Genomic DNA, 18,034 nt, shown 5'->3' with positions numbered 1-18,034 from the left:
AAATAGAGAAAGTGTAAACGTTATTTATGTAAAAGTGAAATATAAAACAATTACAATGTATATGATGTTTTCTTATTTTGATAAGTAACAATGTAATTTTTACTATTACGATTGTAATCAAAAGTGATAATTGAGTTTATTTTTTAAATTTTTTAAAATTTATCTCATTTTATTTTGGGTGGATTTTTGTTTGTTTGTTTGTATGATTGAACTAATTAAACGAATGAACAAAGAAGGGAGGGGTTTTTGTTGCTTTTTAAGAAACAAACAAAAAAAAGAGAGATCAAAATGACCTTAAAATTCTCTTTTTTTCTTATAGAAAAATCTTTTTTTCTATTTATTCCGACATAAAAAGAAAAAAGAGAATTTCCCCTTTTTTTTTATTATTTTTAATTGTTATTATTATGATGAAAACAAAACATTGTTAACTTAAAATTTTTCTTATCTATTCCATAGGGAGTTTTATAAAGGAATGAAAATATATAGACATTTGAAAGTGCTGTATGCTCAGAAGGAAGCAAACATATATATATATATATATATATATATATATATAGTACTGAGTAATGAATGATGTATCAAGTAATGGTTCATTTAATTCTCAGGTCATTTACTGTATAGTTTAATTTACAGGAGATACTTATTTATTTAATTTTAATCCATGAAAATCTTTATCGGGACATTATGTAACATAATGTATATCAAGAAGAAATAAGTAGAATATATAGGTTATGTCTAGAGCTGGAATTTAGAACGAATGCTTTTTTTCATATGTTGGGATTTGACAATATAGATCCACTTATATCCTAATGTTAATATTCACACTTAGGATTTGAACACAGTAGCTTTCGCTTCAAATGGCAATTGTTTATCTATTGAATCATTAGGTACTGATAATCGATGTCTTGTTCAATACGTATGATCTTTGTATAATTATTAGTAAGTATTTGAATTATCTCGTTGTTAGCTTTCAGCTTCAAATTTTAATCCATACTTTCTGATGTGTTTGGATTTTATGAAGATTACCTCGAAATAACTACAAACCCTGATATGTAAGTCCGTCCAGCTTTTTAAAAAAAATGTCATAGAATAGCTATATTGAGGTATTTCAAGCAGGATACATATATGTCAACAAAATATGATTAAAATTCAGTCCTGAATCTTAGCAATCGGATAATCCAAGCTCTTACTTATTAATAATACAAAACAAGCTTATTTTCATTAGATTACAAATTGGTTGGAAAAGGTTACATAATTGTGCAACGGTTTAATTTGCTTTGAAATCAAGGCTTAACGTATAAGTAAAATGGAAATTTGAAGACAACGCTTAATCATTCACATAACAAAGGACTTTTCAAGGTAACACAAAATTATTTATCAAGTAGATATATCTTAAGATGGTGTAGAAAGTCTGTACGTGAGCAAGAGGAGAGCTGGGATATTATGAGCTTGGCAGTTTATTTGTGAAGTTTTTACTATCTTTACGGATGCCATCAAACTTAAAAACTTTAAAGAGAGTGACGTCACTAATAGTTTCAATGCTGAAGAATAACTGTACCCAAGATTTCAAATGGGAAAATATTGAAACATCAGACAAGGATTACACAAAATGACAATCATACAGTTTTCCGTAGCTTGGGTAATAGTTTATTTATCAATCAATAAATATACTGAGAACTATCAAATCCATCAGTGAATGAGCCACAACAACGTATAATAATTAGGATAAGGAACAAAATTAAAATAAAGGAGTAGACATTATCAGTTTAATTCTTGTCAATGATCGATTCATTCCTATGTTTGGAGAACAACCTTTAGGTTACTTGTGGGGTTTTTCTTGTAATAATAATAATCACGATATGAATATTGCTATTTCTTAGTAAGTTTTAAGCCGATGACATCTATAAGTACAATAAACGCATAATAATTAACTGACTAGGTCCATAGAACAAAACACTAACGAAACTAAGGTTTAAAGTGTTTAAGCCTATATAATAATCTTTGTTGATTATATTCCTGTTCAAATGCTTTTTATAGATGATATAGAAATACTTACCAAGTATGAAATCTGATCGATAACAATAAGTTTTATTCAATATAGGATTGTGGAGACTGTTGAGTTTTGATTGAGATCATAACTCGATTAATGTTCATGATCTCAGTCAAAATTCAACAATCTCCACAACCTTTTGTTCATAATAATCAAGTGCTTACTAGTGACTAGCTTCGAGAGGTCATTCTCGGAGTTCTAGTTAGAAGCTTTGACTATTGCAGATCAACCGTGTCTGTGGTGAGGTAGTTACCTACCGAAGACAGTGGAAGATGGTCGCGCGATATCGTGGATTGGTTGAAGTTAGACATTAACACCGTAGAGTGTCGGCTCAGTAGTCTGGGATTTCAGTGTTCGCACACGGAACCGAAGGTCCTGGGTTTGGATCTCGCGAGCGAGATCATAGATATGTACTACTGAGGCGTCCCATACTAGGACAAAACCACTATCCAGTGCTTCCAGGCTTTCAATGGTGGTCTAACATTGGTTGGTTCATGATCACGATCGAAATAAGTTCTAATGATATTTATAAAGACGTTAATTTCTAGATTCATTAAATTTGATTAAAATTGAAAAATTCATTGTTTAATGATTTGTTGAAGAGTTGTTTTAGAAATATGGAAATTGATGCATTCTATCAATTTTTATAGATAACTGTCTATATGAACGTTTATCAATGAGGGAGTTCACTTGTGTTTTCAATGGCGTTCTGAACGATGTTATCAGTGTTTATTTTACACGAACGTTTGTTATGTTCAAGGTTACCTAGTTAATTCGAAATACCTATTTAATCTAATATAATTGTTCGGATAGCTAAAATGTCAATCAGAGTATGCTTTTAAATATGATTGACGTAAGGACAGACTAAAAATGGTTATCGTTTCAATTTTTCATGTTTCGCATTAGCACAATGCAAAGAAATTAAGGAATTAATTTAGCAATAATAATGGTATGTTTGTGAAAAACTGAAACATACGAAAAGATGAAATAAAACTAATGATTAGATTATCGGGACTACTGTCACCAATTTTAAGACATACTATCACAAAATCTTATACCGTTGCTTACTGTTATCTCTAAGGTTCCAGTTGGAATCTGGAATTCTGGACACAGTTCAAATCACCAGTCGATTATCTTATGGACTGATATCATATCATAGCTTACGTTATACCATAAAGAACACGTGTTCCAGTCATCACAACATATGGACAACTTTGTCTTAACATGTACGTTTTACATTAACTGTATTCATTGCTTAGTGGTTCATTTAACGTATGATAACCTTGGTAACTATTTAATTCATTTGTAGTACAATACAGGGGGAACTAGTGAATAACATAGTTGGTCTTGGAATAGCAGATGGATATATCATCAGTTTCAGAAGTGGCGTAAATTTGCAAAAGTCATATGATTGTTCTTCTGTCATCATCGAAATTTCTCAAGCCGCTAATTTATTAGTACTAATGAGACACCTAACACGTATAAAAAGGTTGACATAACCATTATCTTTGCGCCCTAATATAAATAACATATCAGTATATAAGGGATTTATAAAGACTGTCACAGACTGATCTTATCTAGACCTTCATTGAATACCTGGAAGCACTGGACAGATGTTTCATTCGAGTAAGAAGCCGAGACCACTGGAGTTCATGCATGTCGAGTATGAAACAGTTATTCACAATAGTCAATGGATGAGTGTTGGACAGTATCGTAAATTGACCTAATTTGAACATGTACACCAGTAGTCTAGGAGTCCGGCGTTCAGGCGTGGAACCAAACGTCTGGAGTTCGATTTTCTAATGCAATGTTATGGGTTGACAACTCTGAGGAGTCTCATACTAAGACGAAACGGTCGTCCGGTGGTTAGAGCTTTTCAGTCACGGTTTAACTAAGATCAATTTGTGATTCAAACTATGGAAAAGTAAGTATCGTTAAATACCAGTCATGTATTCTCATGTCTCAGTATGTTTATTCCATAGATGATTGAAACTTTCTGACACAACAAAAGCAACTTTTAACTAATAATTTACTTTTTTTCTCTCAACATTTTTAATGTAAAATAAAGCTAAATGTTAACATTTAATTTTCAATAGAATAATTGCTGAGTCTTGTTCTTTTTTATTGAAAAATAAATAAAACTTTGCACTACATGCCATAAAATCAACCAACCTAATATTAACACAAGTATTGTATGTATCCATGTTGTGTGCATGTGTGTGTGTATGTAGTAATACAAATATTGTATAAACTTACTAGACCAGAATTCTGATAGCATTTTTTCCGTTTTTTCTTCGGCATATTAATCAACTGTTTAGTGGGAAAAAAAATCAGAGAGAATGGAACATTGAATAATTTCAAAAAATGAACATATGTAATCATGGGATAAAATAATTTTTATCCAAAAATAAAATCAATTTTAAGGATACTTATTTAACAAGTAAATACATGTTGATTGTGAGGTCTTATTTATCAGATAATTTGTTCAGAATCTATTAATTTGGATATTTATAATAATACTCATATTGATGAACTATTTTTGAAGGAATCTGTTTAGATTGAAGGTAGTTATCTTTATTTATTTATCAAGAAATGATATACGCGCTGAAGAATTATTGAAAGTCGAATATTATATGACAGTTCATTTTCCTTCAAGTATGAGAGTGTTGAACAGTAAGTACTTAGAATTCGGTTCATGTCATTTTATGTTATTACCATCTTCAAACTGTTTAAAATAGCTGAATGGATAACGCGATGGCGTTTGAAGTGAATGGTACTGGGTTTGAGTTCCAGAGTGAACATCAACTCTGAGATGCAGATACATCGAGCTGACGAATCTCAAATAGGACGAAACACGCGTCCTGGATTCCACTGCTAGCCACTACCTATCGTTGCTTACAAAAAGCTTGTGAATTAAGGTAATATTGAGGCATACGCACAGTATGCACATATGCCAATAAGAGACTGATCAATTGAAGTCATAAACCTCAATGGGAAGACATAAGCCAAACAATACCAAGTGAATGTTCAAAATATCTTTGTAAAAGTACTTATTAAAATATTATTTATATGTTTATTGTTGAATAGCTTTGATAAAGATTTATTAAGATTCTAATTGAACTCTGTGAATAATGAAGTTTCACTAATTCTAGATGTCGTTATTACTTTATACATAACATTTGTTATGGATCATGATTCATTTCATGGTGAGAATATGAATCATTGAATTTCAACTAAACATTATACAAATGTAGTACATATAACATAGTTTAAATATATGATGATCATCAGTTCATACTGATAAACAGTTTTAAACAAATAGATATATACTACTGAGAAATCCCATATTAGGACGAAACGGCTATTCTGTGCTTCAAGGTTTTCCATGATGGCCTACCTTTACTTAACTCATGAATTTAACTATTAAAATGAATAACTATTTGATATTTTCAACACTGTAATCCATTTCATTATGATAATTCTCTTTAAACAATTATTTAATGTTTCTCAATTAAATGACAGTTAACCTAAAGTCATTCATATTTTAATCTGTACATATATCTTGTTATGAATGAAATACAGGAAATAATTTAAAATTTGTGGAGAAATCTATCAGTTTCCATAGAGTTACTAGTTATTGTTACTATGTCATTACTAAATATAAATATTATTTAGTCATTATATATATATATATATATCTTACTATATTAAATATATTTTATTATTACATTATATAGTCAGTGAACTATTTTTTTTGATTAAAATGCATTGTAGACTAATAACTTTAAATATTGATTTACTTATGAACTGGTGAACTGATGAAATTATTGGGAATTAATTAAAGATGAATAAAAACAATAGTAATTATAACCTATTACCTATGGCTTTTGGCAACTGGTTTAAAATTCCATATAGTATATTGAAAAAAAAGAAGACGAGTAATTGTGTTATATCCGGAGGGGAATAAATGGGTGATAACAGTCAGGAATTACTTATGGACGAATATTATACGAATATTCTTATTGTATGACTACTAAATAACTATATTATATGTATATTCATTTTCCTTTGATTATAATCTGCTGTTTGACTGGATTACGATCACGCTCACGGGATTTGAACCCAGGGCCTATCGGTTTGGAGCACAAACGTTTAACCTCTAGACCACTGAACCAGCGTTCACGCGCGAGTTCGATAGGTGCTGGGTTCGAATCCCGCGAGCGTGATCGTGGATGCGCACTGCTGAGGAGTCCCATGATTAAGCAAAACAGCCGTACAATGCTTCTAGGTTTTGAGAGGTTGCCTAACATCAATCGATTCATTATCTCTATCAAAAACTTAATAATCTCCACATTCCCATACTGATCATTATTAGTTATATATATATGTTTAACCGTCTGATGCTAACTGATACAAAACATGGCACATTTTGTAACTCAACATCGCGTGCACTATATTTAGGTGTAAAATAATTATTGGGGGTAATTAACAAAATGCTCAAGACATGGATATTTTGCTATCCAGCAATCACCAACAAGGTGTACCTGTTATGTTAAAGGAACTGCACACCATGTATTCAATTACGCGTCCCCCAGCTTCACAATCAAACATCTTATCGCTAAGTTATTTGGGTTAATTACATCCAATCACTATCCTTTACAAAGGATTATTCAAAACACATGTTGGTGTTTATCTTTTCTCGTGAGATTCATATATGCATGTTTATTATTACTATTCCTTTAACAAAAAAGGTTAGAAATAACTTGCTGATTTGCATTTATCTGTACAATATGAGTATTATCATTATATATGTAATTTAAAATCACTGACTTATTTTTTTCACTTTTGTAAAGGCTGTAAACAAAAAGCAAATCCATTTATGTATTGTTCAATGGATTAGTTAATGAATCGGTAAATTTGATAAATAATATCTCATTATATTTCAAAAGAAAATTAGATAATATAAATAATAAAGAGACTCATCTTTAAGAAAATGCTCATTTAGATTTTACAATTATAAGATAGAATAAGTGATTTTTTCTTTAAAAAATATGTACTTTTATGATAGATGATCTATTCAATAATTGAGCTAAATAAAATTATATAGGAACTCAATAGTTAAGTAGATAACATGATGGTATTTGAAGCGAACGATACGAGGTTCAAGTCACAGAGTGAATATCAATTCTGAGATGCAGGTATATCCAGATGACGAGTTCAAAATAGAACGAAACGAATGTCCTGGCTTCCACTGCTAGACACTATCCATCTTTACTTATATATAATGATTGTTTTTTTAAAAAAAACTTTGAGGTATGCATGGAATTCTGAAAGTTTATTTTATTAGTGGTTACTAAGAAAATGAATCGGCATTCAAAATAAGCACAAAACACTACACATATTTTATGTTTTCATCAATAAAAGAGGTTGTTCGTTATCATAGCTTTGTAAGTATTATCAACATTTTACCGAAATGTTTAGTCAACTGAGAAAAAGCTATTTTATTTGATGTTTTCTTTCAATAGATTACTCAAATTATTTCACGACTTTTATAAGAAAAGGCTTTATAAATGAATTCGTGTATGTATTAATTAGATCATGTAAACAGAACAGACATATTTAATGAGAACTAATTTTTAGGTGTTTATGTTTATGATTGAAATTATGAACCGATTGATGTTAGACCATCATTGAAAACCTGGAAGCACTGGACGGCCGTTTCGTCCTGTTGTGGGACTCCTCAGGTTAGACATTAACACCATTGGATGCCGGCTCATTAGTTCAGTAGGTTAAGCATTTGCGCGCGAGACTGAACACCATGGGTTCGAATCCCGCGAGCAGGATCGTGGATGCGCACTGCTGAGGAGTCCCACAATAGGACAAAATGGCCGTATGGTGTTTTCAGATTTTCAATGGTGGTCTAACATCAATCGGTTCATGATTTCAATCAAAAGTTTAACAATCTCCACAACCACTAAAGTGTTTATGTTTATATTTCGGTATAGCTAAGTAAATGGGTGATAAAACCTGTAAATAACTCCATAGATTAAAATTTTGCAAATATAAGGAGGGGGGAAATAGGTTATATGCATCAGGTGTTATGAATCATTTAAAAAGAGTTTGGACTTGTAATTTCCAATTTTTTTATTGATTATAAACTGTCATTTAAAGAACTTGGAGTTTGACGATTTTCCACAGATTATCACCACTTAAGCAGATTACTAAAATGAGCTAATGAAGTTTGGTTTATAATCTGTTTGGACTATATGAATTTAGATTAAACTATTTAAGATGTTAACTACATATTTACATTACACTTTGTTAGGTAGTCATGAATACTGAAAAGTAAACTCTAACGACATTAATCAACGCGTCAAGAGTTTTAAATTCTTATTCTACATATTATAATGATAAATTTACTTTTGATGAGACTATTCCTTTCGATTAATAACTTAGATTATTAAATGATATCATATCTATAGTGAGTTAATGAAAGAAATTATCCACACCATTCATAAACAGAGATATATGTTCCTCAAAAGATTAAACTAGATTTTTATCCAATAGCGTATACATGTCTACCAAGAAAGTTAAGCTAAATCTTTACTAATAATAGCTTACATCAGTCAGTATTTTACATTAGTCATTTGACTTGTATGTGATTGATTCAGCTTATAATAGCTATTCTTATGTTAATGCAATACTAACTAGAGAAATGATCAAGTGCATTTAGTTGTTTATATTGGAATTCATTATGTCTAAATATTCTTATTACATAGTATAAAGTTCATTTATTTTACAGAAGATCTCTGATTGTTTTATTATTGTTATATGAAAGGAAATCTTAAAGCATTTGATTGACAGATCAATCAAGATTAACTTATATTCAGTTTTATTTTCGCTATAGATTATTATCAACTATGGAATTAAAGTGAACTGGATAACAATTTTCTCCTAGTTTAAAGCTTATCAGAAAAGTATAGTCATCACTTACCATCCAACAGTTATCTTTAGTTTCTGCGGTGAAACTACATAACATTCAGAATACTAATTAACAATATGACTTTAATCAAAAATATCTAAACATAATATTAATCTTAAATTGACGTTAGTTCGATTATTACTGAAGGTTAACCAATTGTAAATACTTTTGGTATTTCTAAATACACAATTCTTTTCAGTTCTCAATCATGGATACAAAGATAACTTGGATCTTGAATTTTTAAATCTACAGGTGAGCAACACACGTTTGTATCTTTAGGTAAAGAAACTTAGTGATTCAAATAACAAATGAGCTGATAGATACACAATGAATCATGATAAGATGGTGGTTGGAGGTAGTCAACAGGAAACCGTGGATCTAGATTTCGTGTTACTTGGCACTCGTCAGCGAGGTGTACCTGTAATTTTGAGGGAACTGATGTTCCCTGATGGATTCGATCCCGTGTCACCCAGCTTCACAGTCAGAGACCTCCTGTAGAAATGAGATGTATTTACAATTGATTGCAACTTGGTCAATAGGATTAGATTTGCACTAAGAAGGTCTTGGCATACATGACATTAATCACCACCCAATGATCAATCAGTTGTAAATAATGAATTGTCTCAATATATCAATTTAAACTCTACATATTTATGAATAAAAGTGAATATGAACAACTGATTTAAACAACAGCAAAGTTTCTGTTTCACCTATTTTATGTATCATGAGAATTTTCTTCGGACTAGTTATTTTTCATATCAGAAGGGCTTTTGTGGATAATATAATAATTTCAATGGTTGAGATCATGAGTCAATTGAAGCTAGACCACCATGGAAAACCCGGAAATAGTGGATGGCCGTTTCGTCCTATTGTGAGAATTTTTAATGATGTTTAGTAAAAGGGTTTGTTACGAATTGATGTTTTACTTCTTTTTAAAAAAAAACATCTTATCATGAATTGTATTCTATCACAAACTGAATCCATTTTATTTGCTAGGAAAATTATTCTAGTAACCTGTGTTACGTAATATTACCATCAACTTAAGAAAACAAATAGTATACATTTGTACTTTAGAATAAATGATATGTGATTAATAGTGGGATCTATGACACTTATTACATCTTAATAGGGACTCATCGACTTAATGTACTTATATTTTATGTATTTTTAAAAGAGAATAAAATAAGTTGATTACATTTTAATCAGAAGAAGGAGAAAAAGGGTACAAAAATAGTAAAGATAACGGTGAAAACATGAAAAATGTTTTTGAATATTTATTTGTAGGGACATCCATTTTTATTTAATGAGGGGGGGGACTGAAAGAAAACACGCAATAAATACAATATTCTGAACGAGTTTTGTTACATATTCTAACTTATTTTTTAATTAATTGTAATATGAACAATGGATTTATGGAATAAGAAGCGAAAATAACTAGCAAGTTATATATCTTCTGTTAATATAAGTCTTTTAGAGATGATTAAGTTTCCATAGTTTTAACAACGGGCTAATCTTAGCTAGACAACTATTGGAAAATAGCACGCACTAAACGCACATTTCGGCTAAGTATGGGACTACTCGACAGTGGATATCCATAACCCTACATCCAGGGACCAGAATCAGATCCTTCGGGTTCGTGATAAGGGGTTAATTTTCAGATTATTAAGCTGAAATTTGATCTAACTTCAACCGTTTAGCGATATTGAGCAACTATCTATCATTTCTGTTGTTGATAACTGTCTTACATTTGATATAGTTGGGCTCCACTAATCAACATCGGATTCGTGATCAGTGATCTGGAGGTAAAGCGTTTACTTGGGTTGCCAAACTTCCTGGGTTCGATATGTGGAGGGTTTGTTGATACATGAGTCGAAATAATTGTCGGGGACTTTTTGGTTTTCGATGGTGATATAAATAAAATCAGTCCGTAATATAAACTATGAGCAGATATATCTTTAAAAAAGGAATGATATTTATGGACTTGGGATAGAATAAGAACGTACTATATATATATGCAACAATTTAAGAAGTTAAACATTACCTGAAATTCAATTCCATTTTCATTACTGTTCAACAAACGACTAACAGTTGTATTAAATTCACCAATTAGATCACTGTAAAAGTGAAATCAAATAAGAGAATAATTTTATAAGAACAGAAATTGTGATTTTCACAAATAACTCAACGAAAATACGAAGGGTGATGTATGAATCAAGTTTTATTTTATTTATAAATAAACAATGGTAAAATGTTTGATGGTAAGATGGATATGGTAGCCCGATGGTTAAGGAGATCGTTTATTTAAAAGTTAACTTTGGTCATTGACTAATATTAACCAAAGGAACAGTAAAAATCGATGAGCACCGTTTTATCCAACAATTTTTTTCATATCTTATAAAAATTCGTTTCCTAAAACATCAAATTAGGCGGATTACTACTTATTCTCTAGATTTCGACCGAAATTTAGTTCAAGTGAAATGTTATGACTTCAGGAGTTCAATCTGACCAGAAACAAGACAGGTGGTACATGTGCTATTTAACAATTGTTACACTTTTTCTAAAGTAAGCTTCTTTAAGTCAAGATTCATTTGTTGATGTATATCATACTCGCTGTAGAACCTGAAAATAGAAAATCATATTTTTTGTTGGGTTCTAATTGTGGTACGAATGAAAACGCTATTCAGTGACGCCTATATTTCAATGATTTTCTAGTTAACGAGCGATTTTGAGAAAATGTACACTTCATATCACAGAAGATTTAAAGTAATAATAACCGATAAATCGAACTATCAAGACCAAATGGTTGGTGATAGGTTTTGACGGATTCACGTTATTGATTAGGATTTGGCTCAATTATCCGCGGTATATATATACCAATGTGTTTGTGTACATTTCGATTCAGTTTGCAAATACAGCTTTTTATTCGTTTGTAATTCTTTCAATGAAATATTAGGTTAGGCTCGTATATAGAAAGCATGCATATCAGTTTCAAAATCAGAAGACTGACTAAAATGTGTATATATATTTGGCGAAATTATTTTAACTATTTATTGTTAATGTAAACTGGGCCAAACTATTAATTGGACAGATTGAACAGATGAATTCCCAGGAGTTAATACATTTTGAGTAGAAAACTTTTCAATTATGAGATTACATGTATTGTGTATGACACCATTAGTATAAAATGCTATATATATATATATATATATATATATATATATATATATATATATATATTAATGAACTTAAATCAAGGTAATCCCTTTTCGCAATGCATTCACTTTATAACAATTAAGTTAACTATTTATACTTGTTAATAAGTTGATGCTGAAAATGTTCCCAATTAACTTTACAAATAATACCTAGTTTATCTCAAGTGAAAATAATTAGTTTTTACTATTCTGTAATTTATTTGAGGTGTATACTATATTTGACTAAATAGTTTAGTCTTTCTCGAGCGAACGCAATTGCGAAATTATAGTATATTATTTCTTTTATAAAAGCGATGGTGAAGATGTGTAGCTTAGGCGAATGATTTTGGTGGAGATTTGTTCTCTAAGTTGGATGATTTGGTCGTGGAGCTTTTACCGTTCTTCTGAACAAGATCTTCAGCACAAACTTCTACCTGAAAGTTTATTGTTATTCAAAGTAATAAGTTAACAAGAGTGTTTCAATGACTGAATTTTTTTGTAAAATTTAAATATATTATTTAGATAAGTGAAATTATTAGCCATAAAAGGGAACTGATCAATAAAACCACACCTGAATCATATAGTTACATTTCATAGCTGATTGTACTGTACATTTTATTACTATTAATTATAAGGACTTATTTAAGTAATTTCAATAGTTGAGATCATGATTCAATCGAAGCTAAACCACCATAGAAAACCTGGAAGTACTGGACGACCGATTCGTCCTATTGTGGGACTCTTCAGCAATGTGCATCCACGACCCCACTCTTTCTAACACTAATCAACATATGCTCACTAGTGACTGGCTTCAAGAGGTATATCCTGGAGTTCTAGTGAGAAGCAGTGACCAGTGGAGTTCAACCGGGTCAGTTGTGAGATAGGAACTCACTGATGTCAATGGTGGATGTGTTACCCAGTTTCATGGATTAATTGAAGTTAGATATTAACACCGTTGGATGCCAGCCATCTCAGTGGTCTAGTGGTTAAGTGCTCGCGCGCGAGACTGATAGGTCCTGTGTTCGAATCCCGCAAGGTGGAGTCGTGGATGCGCACTGACGAGGAGTCCCACAACAGGACGGGACGGCCATCCAGTACTCCCAGGTTTTCCATGGTTGTCTAGCTTCAATTGACTCATGATTTCAACTATTGAAATTACTAAAATCTCCACAAAACCCCTTCTGATACTTATTTAAATAATGCATTTATATTCAGTTTGCCGAAAATATGATCATTATTAGACTTGGACAAAACACTGATATGACTATTTGCCATAATTACAGAGAACCGTTTATCCTCAGTATGTTGTCATTGACCAAAGATTTATATAACTCAATCTAATGAAGTAGGTAAGACTACAGATGAAGATTTCAGTATGCACCAACAATAAACTAAAAGATATATGTATATAGCATTCATAGACTAAATTGTTTTAATCCAAGGGATATAACTAAATTACTAAGCTATTTATTCTTTTCTTCTTAACAGTTTCTTTTATAAAAAAAAATACATTTATAAATAAAATATTAAGCTACCCGTTTTTCACTATTTGTAATCTTAACTTAAAAACTTGAAAAGAATAATAAACTGTTTAATTTGTTATGTTCATTTATACACAAGCATATTAAATAATTATTATTCAAATGATATGCATGGTGTAAATTAATGTTTGAATTAAAGCATTACTGACTTTCTATATATAAATATACATATACATCTATGTATATTCTAATGTTAATACATTGATAGTTGAAAGACTTAAATATTCACTATGTTAATCATATTATTACTATGTTGAGTATACTATTAAACATACAATACAAACATTGTTTTAGTATTAAACGACTGTAGATTATTTGAAATCAAGTTAAAAATGGTGAATTAAACATTAGATGGTTAATAATAGACTCAGACATAGATAGAATATAGACATTTACTATTACTATATACAAATCATTTATTCATTCTATATACAAATTTCATGATTACATAACAAACAAAAAAGAAGGATTTAATAGAGACAATCAACATATGAAATACTTAAATTCACATTGACTTACTCAATTTCTGTATCAACATCTTCACTAGAATAAATAAAATAGACAAATTAAAATTATGAATAAATTAATGAGTTACTTTTTTTTTGATTGAAGAAAAACAAAAATACAAAAAAAGATTCGTATGACATTTTTATAGAAATGAAGTGATTTTAACAAAATGTAATTAGTACCAATTGTGAAAATGGATAATGTATATTTTTTTGTCTGAAGAAGACTTCTAAATCACACTTATACAGTACTGTTAATCGTATTACAGTGAGATAATATTTATAAAAATTATAAGATTACGTATTAAGAAGTGTATAGATAATTAGACCATGAAGCGTTTATTTGATTGAAATGAAGGCTGGGAGGGTGTGAAAAAAAATAAACGAACAAACAGTATAGAAAATAATAATGAATAAATTCATTTTTTAAAGTCCGAAGGAGAGATAAGGGTGTTACAAATTTCTTATGAACACAAAGACTTGGATTGTTGGTTCGAATTCATATAGCTTCTGCTATGTGTAAGAGAAGAGATTGAACACCATAAGGAAAACTAGTACGAATACAATAAATAACTTTAAATGACTTGTTTCTGTCCACTACATAACCGCTATCGATCAAGTGTGATAGAATTGAGCTGCGTATTGTTTTGATATTAGCTTTTCCTAACCACGAAGGGAGGTGTTCACTAACTCTTTGGTTCAGTTGTATGGTAGTGTACCCAATATAGCTTTCTCTACAGGATGGATTAGTTTAATAATTTCTTATATGTATATAAATATTACTGTGTATCAGAGTAAAGCCTGATGAAGATCTAATCGAAAACAATATTGTTCACTTACATAGATTCTTTTATCATTTTGAAAAGAGCAAGAATAAAGATTTTAACAAAATAGCATAAATTCATTCTATTTCGGATGATTCTCGTCAGCTGTTTACAACTTGTGATATTTGAAAATCACAATTACATAATAGGTTTAAATTACTTGCATGAAAGGGTTTGGATGGAAATTGAAGATATATATTAGTATAGTAATAGCAACGGTGTAAATAAATTTAATAGATTGAATATTGTAAATATATACCCTATGTTAAAGAATATTCTACAACATTGATTGTAACAACAGTTCAAACGGCTCTTATTGATAAATGGTGTATTCAGATTAATTTATGTTTAAAAAAAATATCTAGAAAAACTCCAATAGAATCTTTATAATAAATCATAGTGGCCTAAACAAATCTTGTTTAGAATTCGGTAGTAATTTATCTTTCTTTGTTTCACTAATTCAATAATCCATCATTTATTGTAGTTCTTTTTTTAGATATCCCATTACTCTATTTACTCCATCACTCTACTTTTACTCTATTACTATATTTGTTAGAAGTATCTTGGATACTAAAATAAGTTCTTACATCTTTATTCTTAAGAATAAAGGAAAAAAAGAAAAAAAAACGATGTATACAAAATTTATTAAAGTACACAAGTATAATTTCTTATAGTGTTGATTAGATTAACTAAAATTAATTAGGAATCTTCTCTATTCCATGTAACGAATACTCTAAGAATGATCTATGAGAATTGTAACTAGTTCATTATATTAGAAAAAAGATACGACAACAACACGACTGTTATAAGAATGCTATGCGGCTATTTGGTTGCTTCCTTTTAAAAAAATAAAAACAAACAAACAACCAAACGGTATTGATGAAACAAAGCCTATTAATAATTGTAACGATTTATATTATCAGCATATATATATGGGAAGCAATAAAATTGTCTAGTCTTTATTAGGATGAAGGGCGTTCTCAGCATATTCTTATATATTAAACTTTCAAGTTGACTTTTTCAATAACAACAACAAGAAGAAGATTACAAACAGTAGAATTTAGAAGAAATTTGTACAACTAAATGATTGTCTATTAAACTCAACTGGAAGTGTTCAACATTTAAACTAAGATGTAATGATAGTCTCATCTCATAAATTCAATATAAGATGAAGTAGATTTTGTTACATTTAATGTTAATCCTTATTAATAGTTAAAATTCCTAAGTGAATATCTTGAATTCTCTCTTTATGTATTTGTTAAATGTCTGAAATGTTCAAATGATCTGTTACAATCATGATGAATGATGAAGTCTAAATTTTTAGAATTATTGAGCATTTCTTTTAATGTGTCAATCATTTAAAGTTGTCTACATATGTCTTCTATGAGTATGGTACTGTAGCTCATCTCGGCTTATCGGATGAATCAAAATGTAAATGAATTGAAATTTAGATATTGAAATAAAATCCTTAGTGAAAAATTATACTCTTATATTCAGTATTGACTAGTTAAATAAACTGGCAAATGTTTGATAATCCACGCGTATTAACCATTGAGGGGCAGATAAACTATAAATTCACAAACATATCTTATTCTGTTAATTCAATGAGAAGACGAAAGTTATCAGAATTATGTGATATATTAGCATGATACACTTAGAACAATCCGATCACACATATACTTGCTAGGAACATTTATATATATAGAAAGGTCAACTAGACCGACTAAAGGTAAGCCGTAATAAAGAAAAATAAAGTACACAACAACAATTTGATAACCACTTTGCATAATAAATCAGTATTACCAGGGTAGATTAAGGGTAAGAACAAATCATTTTCGAACACATAAATAGGATTTCAGTTTCTGAATAGCCAAAGCTTCAATAAACCTTAGTATACGCCCGTGAAGGCTTTTGTACAACACTGCAAGTGTTGACTTGATATCAACCTTATGATCAGTCACAACCAAATGTTTTGCAATAAAGGAAGATATCTGTCTATCCTGTGATCTTATTTGACCATTGGAATTCATTTGTTTCTGCAGCCATTTGGGTATGTGTTCCGCCACCTTTTCTTGCAGATCACGATTGCTCCTCCCTATGTACATGTTTCCGCACACACATGTACATTGATAGACACAATGGGATATGACACAATCGCTTACGTGCTCTTTGGGTTTTTGGTGATACATAGACGTCTTTTCATTAATGACTAGTTGAACTGAATAAAATATCCTATTGATGGCTAACTTAAGTCACCGTTTCAACATGAGACTATTTGAGTCACCTCTCATTATTATATAAAACAATGAATGGTCACTAATATTTTCTTAGATTATAAAAAATATGCTCCATTTTTTATGATTGAAATTTTTGTTCATATTTGAATTTGTTGCAATCAGATCAACAAAATGAATTAATTTACAAAATATAATGAAATATGAAAAAAATATACATTTAGTTAACTTACGAATCACCGACAGCTCCATCCCAGTCAAAGCATCGGAAATATAATTCACTGAAAAATAAAAGAATATTACTCGGTATTTAGATACATATATAGATGTAGATATAGTTTCATGTGAATATAAGTCTCTGTTATTACGGTTCGTTAAGAATTTCAGAATGAATCCTAGATGTATAGAGGTGAATTATTGTTATTATTTACTGTAAAGAGGTTTACAAGTGACGGGTACAAGACTGGATACTATGAATAAAAAGAAATATGTAATGAATAGGTTTTACACATTAGTATTTAGGATTTGTTCACAGTGCTTACTTAAAAATACACCAATGATCAAATCCATATTATTCAGATCCTTAATCGAATATCATTGACGAATTCTAGACTAGGATGAGTTGGTAGTTGAATGTAAGATTTATGTTCTATGATTTCAATGATGACATTGTAATAGAGCAAAAAATGATGTACCGTTAAATTTA

The 18,034-nt window shown here is 30.1% G+C and overlaps 1 protein-coding gene across 1 annotated transcript in view; it reads right to left on the bottom strand.

The window, feature by feature from the left end:
- Positions 1-18,034, bottom strand: part of CPNE8_3 (Copine-8) — a 148,366-nt gene that overhangs the window by 30,285 nt on the left and 100,047 nt on the right. The window contains exons 11-14 of the mRNA XM_051212952.1: positions 17,562-17,609; positions 14,284-14,307; positions 11,074-11,146; positions 4,307-4,360 (exon numbers count right to left, since the gene is read on the bottom strand). Coding sequence (XP_051073408.1) covers positions 4,307-4,360; positions 11,074-11,146; positions 14,284-14,307; positions 17,562-17,609 — 199 coding nt within the window. The remainder of the gene's footprint in view (positions 1-4,306; positions 4,361-11,073; positions 11,147-14,283; positions 14,308-17,561; positions 17,610-18,034) is intronic.

The sequence above is a fragment of the Schistosoma haematobium genome, chromosome 1, assembly GCF_000699445.3.
Source record: "Schistosoma haematobium chromosome 1, whole genome shotgun sequence".
Lineage (NCBI taxonomy): Eukaryota > Metazoa > Platyhelminthes > Trematoda > Strigeidida > Schistosomatidae > Schistosoma > Schistosoma haematobium.
This window is presented reverse-complemented; position numbering and strand designations above follow the sequence as displayed.